The 7,726-nt window shown below is 35.8% G+C and overlaps 1 protein-coding gene across 2 annotated transcripts; it reads left to right on the forward strand.

Moving 5' to 3' along the window:
• The first annotated feature begins 556 nt into the window (after positions 1-556).
• LOC142623410 (uncharacterized) lies at positions 557-4,630 on the forward strand. 2 transcript variants are annotated; one of them, XM_075796820.1, is made up of 5 exons: positions 557-928; positions 2,258-2,395; positions 2,728-2,785; positions 3,133-3,386; positions 3,818-4,630. In XM_075796820.1, exons 1-5 carry the CDS (start codon positions 573-575, stop codon positions 3,885-3,887), a joined length of 876 nt encoding a protein of 291 aa, XP_075652935.1. In that variant the 5' UTR covers positions 557-572; the 3' UTR covers positions 3,888-4,630. The 2 variants fall into 2 exon arrangements, with proteins under 2 accessions (XP_075652935.1, XP_075652936.1); XM_075796821.1 differs by having other exon boundaries at positions 561-928; positions 3,829-4,630.
• The last annotated feature ends 3,096 nt before the right edge of the window (positions 4,631-7,726 follow it).

Raw genomic sequence — 7,726 nt, forward strand, 5'->3', positions numbered from 1 at the left:
CATCATGAATTATGGTGATCGTTTTAACATGTTTTACTTGACAAAAAGTTTTGCCATTTTGAAACAGATGAATTGATGGAAATCATTAAAAAGGAGCCTATGGAGAAATGACTCTAGATTCGTGCAGTCATAAGGGCAAAACTCAAGAAATACACGGTCAAGTTTTATGTTCAAATTTCTTTATCTATTTATAAATTAGGTTCTTAAAATAAAAATTATATATATAAAATAAAAAAACATAGATTTTTTTTTTTTGTTATCACCACTAAAAAAAAAAAATCTCATCGTACGCGTGAAGTGCGTGTAATGAGGCTAGTATAAATTGAAAAAACTATCAATCTAAACCAACCTGAAACTTACCCAACTCCTCAACTCACGCAAACCAACCGGTATCAGGTTTGATGGGTTAGATGCGCACCCTGCCTGTGGGTTAGACTGGCGTTACAGCAAATAAAAGCCAGCCCAAAAGCCCAACCATGAACAACCTGTACTTCGGCCCAAAAAGCCCATATCCTAACTGAAAATAAACAAAAAGCCTCTCTCTCTCTCTCTCTCGCTGTGTGAAAGCAATCATGGAATCGTCTTCTCGACCGAACCGCGAGAAGATGGTAAAGAAGGTAATTTGGCCAGCGATACGAGGGCGATCTTGTCCAATCTGTCTGAAAGACATGGAAGCTCGAGAAGCCGCGGTGCTCACAGATTGCAAACACGCCTACTGCGTCGGATGCATTCGGAAGTGGAGTGGTCTCAAACGAAACTGCCCTCTCTGTAATGCTCACTTCGATTCCTGGCTCTGCGATATCTCCCTTTCTTCTCGAACCTTCTACAAAGAGAGATTACCTGCTTTGAACAATAATAGCTGTACTGATAGTACTAGAAACGACGACGTTCAAGTCGGTTTCAGCCGAATAGGTCATCGGCATCGAAGGTGAGCAATTTTGAGATTTGTGTATATATTGCTGTTTGATTTCCGAGAAAGTGTAGGAAAAAGAAGAGGAATTTCACTTTTTAATAAAAGAAAAAAAAGTTGTTAATTTGTGAATTAGGCTCACTATAGTTGTGGTGTTTTGTTTTTTCAGTTTAAAATTTAGATTAAAATTGATGCTAGCCCAATAGATTATTGGATGTGCGTGAGTGTGTGTGTGTGTGTTTTTTTTTTTAAAAATTGTTTCTCTGTTTGGTTGCTGAGAAAGTGTTAGTAGGAGAAAATAAATTTACGTTTTGGAAGAGAAAAAAAAATCGGAATGAAAGAAAAACTGGTCTTTTTAGCCTTTTAGTTTGTGAACTAGGCTCAGTAAGCAGAGAAATTATACAATCCTTGTGGACCACTTCACTGTCCATCATTCTACTAAAAAAAAACTCCCAAAATTGCTGAGTCGATAATCAATTTTTGTTTAATTTTTTTTTACTCAGTTTTAGTGGAACAATAGACCCCGTTACTTGTCCGCCACGAGAACCTTATAATTTCTCCAATAAGTAAGTGATGCAGTGCAATTTCAAGTAGCCATATCCTAATCCTCTTATAACTAATTAGTTAGTTAGTTAGATAATTTCTTAAGTATTAGCCGATAGGATATAGACACTTGTCAACCATCTAGAGGCTGTCAATAAGTAGTAGAATGTAAGCGCTTTGTAAATCAGTTTTTGATAATTGAATGAATTGTTAGCCTTTGTGTGTTATTTGGAACTACCTGTTTTTGCACAGGTACTTCTATCAATGTGTTCTAAGCAACTCAGCATTTCATTGTTTCTAAATCATACACAAATAGCCCATCACATTCCCTGCATCAGTAAGTGTGATGGCGGCCTTTTGTTTTTTTATTTATATTTTTTATAATTTTTAAAATTATTTTATTTAGTTTAAAATTCAGATTGAAATTGGTTTAAATAGAATAGAGCCTCAAAGTTGAGTTTTTATTATATTTGTTTCTCTGTTTGCTGCTGAGAAAGCTTGGAAGCATAGAGGATTCATTTAGGGTGCCGTACCCATGTAGTATCCGTGTCGTATCCGTATGTGTTGTACCAGCAGTTTTATGTTATAATTTTTTAGAAATTACTCGTGTCACCATATCTTACCCATGTCCGTGGCTGTGCTTCCTAGTGAGAACTAGTGAGAAAGCGTGAGGTAAAGAAGAGAAATAGACTGTTTTGTTTCTTTTCTTTTGTTTTGAATTGAGTTCATTGTTGTTTTGCATATATGGTTTTGTAAGAATTGGTATTTTGAACTCAAATATTACCTTTTTCCAACTTCATATAGGACTATTCGGAGAATAAGGAATGAATCAAATAGCCTTAGCTGGCAACGAAGGTCATTGCCGTGGAGGAGGTCTTTTGGACAGCCAGGATCTGTGCCTCCTGATGTTATTGCTGAAAGAAAACTTCAATGGCGTGCCAGGTACCTTATCAAAAATAAATAAAAAATAAAAATTATAGGTATAATTTTTGGCATTTGGGTTATGATATGTACATATACTTACATATTTAGCAATGGTCTTGAATTTTTTTTTTTTTTTTGTTGTGTTTTTGACTTTTTGTTGTTATCTGGGCATTGGTCTGATAGCTCCTATGGTTTTTGCTAATTTTGGCATTTGGGTTATGATACATACATACATACATAGCAAAGGGCTTGAATTTTTTGTGTTTTTCTTGGTTCCCAAAGGCATTGATCTGATAGCTCTGATGGTTTTTGTGCTAATTTTGGCATTTGGGGTATATGATTTTTTGCAGCATTTATAGCCGACGTTTGCGGGCTGTTTCTTCACCTGCCCAAAATTGCCGTGAGCAGGTATGATTACTTATTTCTTGCCTTAGATGCATGGAGGATCATTGTTTTTGCATTATCGGAATACAATCATTATCACCAATTGAATAAACAGACTGCTTTGTTATCCAAGCTTGTTATTCTTTCTAGCATTTGCTCCTCTACGGACTTTCTTTCCCTCTTCAGTGGGTTGATTTTTAATGCATTTATTAGTGTTTGATCTTGATGTGATGTCTATTGTAATTAAAGTTACATTCGAAGGATCTGATTATCTGTTAATACAAAACCTTTTTTATTGAATTGTAATTACAATTAGAAAAAAATGGTTGAGTTTAACCTGGTCCGATTGTTTTTCATCTTTGAAATTTCAGAATATATCAGGAAATATTGGTGCGAAGGAAAGAATAGTGCAGAGAATAGGACCATGGATTCGGAGGGAGCTACAGGCTATCCTTGGGGACCCAGATCCATCTGTCATTGTTCATGTAGCCTCCTCACTTTTCATTGCAAGCCTTGAAAACAATATTAATGTCCATTCAGAACAGCTTAATTTTGAAGATGAATCCATTGCTTCTTTGCGTCGTTTCTTGGATGACAGAACCAGTATGTTTTGGCATGAATTAAGGTACAGAATCTGCATACAATTGATAACCTCAAAAGCTTCTCTAATTTAGACAACCCAGAATACATTATGTTTGGGAATCTGTCAAAAAAATTTGGCTACACATATCAAACTGTTGCATTTTTAGTTGGGAAAGAATTTTTGGCTGTCTGAACAAGAAATTTCGTTGATCACTATACTGGCAAGCCTGGCATTGTTGCAAATTTGTGCAGCATTAGTAAAAAGAGTTAGCAGCAGTCTACATTAGCACACTACTAGCAGTCTAGCACTCCACTACACTAATTGAGGTTAATTAGATTCCTATGTTTCATTCTTTTAATTATTTTTATAAAAATATTTTCCTTTACACTGTATATGGATGGAGTGAAAGAGCTTTGTCTTATTATATTATCATCTCTTGTGGCTTTTTTTAACTATAAGAACTTTACTTTCAGATGTTTTGCAGAGAGTTCACTAAACATGGAGACATATGATGCGGTAGTTGAATATGAGCAGTTGGGTTGAGCACGGAAAAAGGCTTATCAGTTTGTCTTAATTCTCAACAACCTTTTCCTTTATTTCACCTGGTGATGCCATGTTGGAAACTTGAGGTACCCCTTCTTTCTAAACTTGCCTTCCGGTTTAAAGAAGTTGGTCTTCTCAACAAGGTTCCCGGAGCTGCTTTCATGCATCTTATGTGAGGTAGCTTAGCTTGGTTACTGGAAGCAAAACAAAATTTGGAGTTGATATGGATTTAAGCCCACATCATGCTTGTGATGAAGCTGGATAAAAGATTGCAGCCACAAGGCCTGATCTGATAATGGGACTGACAATCTTCTGTTAGAAGATGTTGGTTTGGGAGAGGTGCTGGTTTGCTTTGGGGCAGCCAAAGATTATCAAGACAATGGTTTTGAGCATTGAAGTGGCTTAGATCTCTCAATTTTATAATTTTCCAAAGCCCCAAAGATGATCAAGGCAATATTTGTCGGCCTTGAAGTGGCTTAGATCTCTGAATTTCATAATTTTTCACAGCATTATCAAAATCGAGGGTGTTATGTTGCGTTGTTGTAAATTAAGCCATTTTTCAAAATTCAACAAAATCAAGGACGGATGGTCAAGCATGAAATCTTTGCCTTCACATTGGCCCTAATACATTACTAAAATATGCAATTGCTCCAGAGGACCATGTATGGAGTAAATTTGTTGCAGTAAAACCATGATGGTATTATTAATTTAATTTATTTTTAAACCCATGGTGGTTGTTTTTAGTTTGCTGGTAATTTATGTTGGTTTGAGATTTTAATGTGTACAAACGGACTCGTAGCACTTGGTCTATCAACCAATACAAAAAGCAATATTCTTCACATATACGCCAGGTTATGCTTACGTAAAAAACAGGCTTGGCCACATAACCTGATCTTTAATTTTGAAAGCAGGGAAATATGAAAATTAAATAAAATTGTTTCTGATATGTATCAGTAAACAAGAGATTTAAAATATCTTTCGTTTTGAGGTTCAGATTTGGCCTGCTGCTAATCTTTAACAATGTACACTGGAAGATTTGAAGCCAGTATAAAGTACAAACCCCATGCATAACAATCAAACAAAATCTACTTAATAAGGCTGAATTCTCCAATCTGGTTTGGGGGAATTCTCCTTTTTAACTCATTATATGGTGATTGAAAGATTATTTATGTGTACTATTAGTCACACAACTTTTTAAATAAAATATCACACGACTTATTTAAATAATACATGTAGATATAAATCGTTATGTAGTAGATTAGAGGAGATTATTTCAAATTGGTTTAGAAAAAAATCTTTTCCAAAACGGTATTGGTATGGCTGCTTAATTGTGTCACACTAAGGAGCTACGCATAAAAGAATTATTTGTCAAACCATTTTTCTTCTCCATTTTATTATTTATTTATTTATTCCATATTTTACAATTCTGCAGGCATGGAAATTGTCATATCATATATGATTAATGCTGGCTATGATCTGAGATATTGACATTGTTGCTGTCACCCTATTCCACGTTGAGCCAATATCACAAGTTTACAGCTTTAGCATGGTTCAGACATGGAGACTTAATTGTATGATTTATTCATTTAATTTTATCATTCGAATCATCTCTTAAAATGCTAAAAGAAATGCTCAATCTCAATCACCAGCCTTATGAAATTGAACTATTTAGGCACTTCTGGGCAATGAGACCATGGTATCTCAACCTTTGTGGTTAGTGTTATGTACAGTGTCGCACAAACTTTGGCAGTTTGTTCCTTGAAACTCAGAAATTAATGATTGCTTGCCAGGTGATTCTACGTTGTGTACTTTGGCAATGAGTGAAGTCTGCCCAGAACAGAAAATGTTCCATGGGATCAGAGTGTCTAATATCTTAAAAGTTTAATTAATTAACCAAAAGAGTCCATTGGAGTTATTGTAAGAAAGCAGAAAAACAAACAAAAAGAATACCACTGCAATTAATTCAAGTATTGGTCCTGTGATTTTCACTTATCATGCCTTGTGTGATTAATGAGGTTCTGGGTTCAAGATTCCTGTATGAAATTATCTGGAATGTGTGGAAGTGGAACAGAATCGAATTAGCATATGTGTGGTACTATATATTAAACGATACTATTAAGACTTCAGGAAAAAAAAAAGTGGCAAAGAAAAAAAAAATTGCTTGAATGTGTAAATTGCTAGAACTGCACTTTGTATTTACTATTTAGTATAGGACTAATCCACGCTGAACTATAATTCCAGAAATCTACTGCTTTTGTATGATTTTCATGTAATGCAGAGAAGTAATTAGATGATTTATCTATTTTTATAATTTATATCATTGAATTATATGATGATCATTATATACAAAAAAAAAAATTATATGATGATCCGTAACCAATCTAAAAATTCGGAACTATAACTTAATTGTTGTTGTTACCAAAGAATCTCTTAAAAGATTACTAAAGAACAAAATGATTAATCAAACAAAGTCTATTGAAAATGAAGTATTTTGGCAAGCTATCCCCGCAACAAGACAATGTTTTGGAGGTGTAAAACCAAAAACAAGGAAGAAACAGTAGAACTGCAATCAAACATTAGGAAAGGTTTCGACTACTGATCAGTGCATGCCAAAAAGTTTAAAACAATGAAAATGAGTATTAATTGAACATTATTATAAACCTGGTGATAAGAGGAGAATTTGAGTAGATACAATTTGAGGTAGAGTTAATTAATTCAAAATTTATTATTGCAAGACATATTTATTGCATTGCAGTAATACCATCAACCTGGTGATATACCAATAACAACAACATTCCACTGCTAGCCACTACAAAACACGCAGGTCTTAGGCCGCGTTTTTTTCAGCCGCGTTTGTAAAAACGCGGCCTAGGACCCGACTTGGGCCGCGTTTTTGAGAAACGCACCCACAGCACCTATATTATGGCCACGTGTGTTGAACACAGCTCAAGCCCAACTCTGTAGCTGCGTTTTTTGGTTCTCCAGCCGCGTTTTTCTGGAATGGGCTGAAGCTGCGTTTTTAAAACGCGGCTTTAGACCCATCTGAAATATATATATATATATTAATTATGTCTTGAAGCTGCGTTTTTAAAACGCGGCTCTAGGTCTGTCCTAAAGCCTCGTTTGTTCAAAAACGCGGCCATAGTTAATCCTGAAGCTGCGTTTGGAAAAACGGGGCTAAAAACCCTACTATAAATAGTTTAGAAAAAATCGTGGAAGCCCAAAAAACAGCCTTGCTTTGTCTAAAGCCCTTTTAACCCGATTCCCTCAAGACCCAACTTGAACTCAATCCTCCCTACCCGACACCGCCCGTGCCGTCGTTCACCAAGGCATCGTCACTGACCTCCAGACCAAGCGCCGCGGCACTGCCTCCACCCTCACCCGCACCAAAGTCTGAGGCGGCGGCAAAAAGCCTTACCCTCAAAAAAATAAAAAAAACCCCTAAGGCACCGAATCTCCACCACTGATCGTACACATCGGCGCTGCCTTGGGTCTCTCCCTCTCTCTCTCCAACTCTCAATCTCACTCAAGACACTGATAAGGCCAACTAACAGTAAGTTTTTTAAATTGATTGTTTTGATTTTTGTTTTAGGGTTTCCATTTTTGTTTTAGGGTTTCGATTTTTGGTTTAGGGTTTTGATTTTAGGTTTAGGGTTTCGATTTTGTGATTGTAGGGTTCGATTTTGTGATTGTAGGGTTTCGATTTTAGGTTTAGGGTTTTGATTTTAGGTTTAGGGTTTCGATTTTGTGAATGTAGGGTTTCGATTTTGTGATTGTAGGGTTTCGATTTTAGGTTTAGGATTTTGCTTTTAGGTTTAGGGTTTCGATTTTGGGTTTAG

The sequence above is a fragment of the Castanea sativa genome, chromosome 2, assembly GCF_040712315.1.
Source record: "Castanea sativa cultivar Marrone di Chiusa Pesio chromosome 2, ASM4071231v1".
Taxonomy (NCBI): Eukaryota; Viridiplantae; Streptophyta; class Magnoliopsida; order Fagales; family Fagaceae; genus Castanea; species Castanea sativa.

Coding starts and splice junctions, on each gene's coding strand:
- LOC142623410 (XM_075796820.1), top strand. CDS start 573: ATGGAATCGTCTTCTCGACCGAACCGCGAGAAGATGGTAAAGAAGGTA. Junction 2,396..2,727: donor AAACTTCAATGGCGTGCCAG/GTACCTTATCAA, acceptor GATTTTTTGCAG/CATTTATAGCCGACGTTTGC. Junction 3,387..3,817: donor ATGTTTTGGCATGAATTAAG/GTACAGAATCTG, acceptor CTTTACTTTCAG/ATGTTTTGCAGAGAGTTCAC.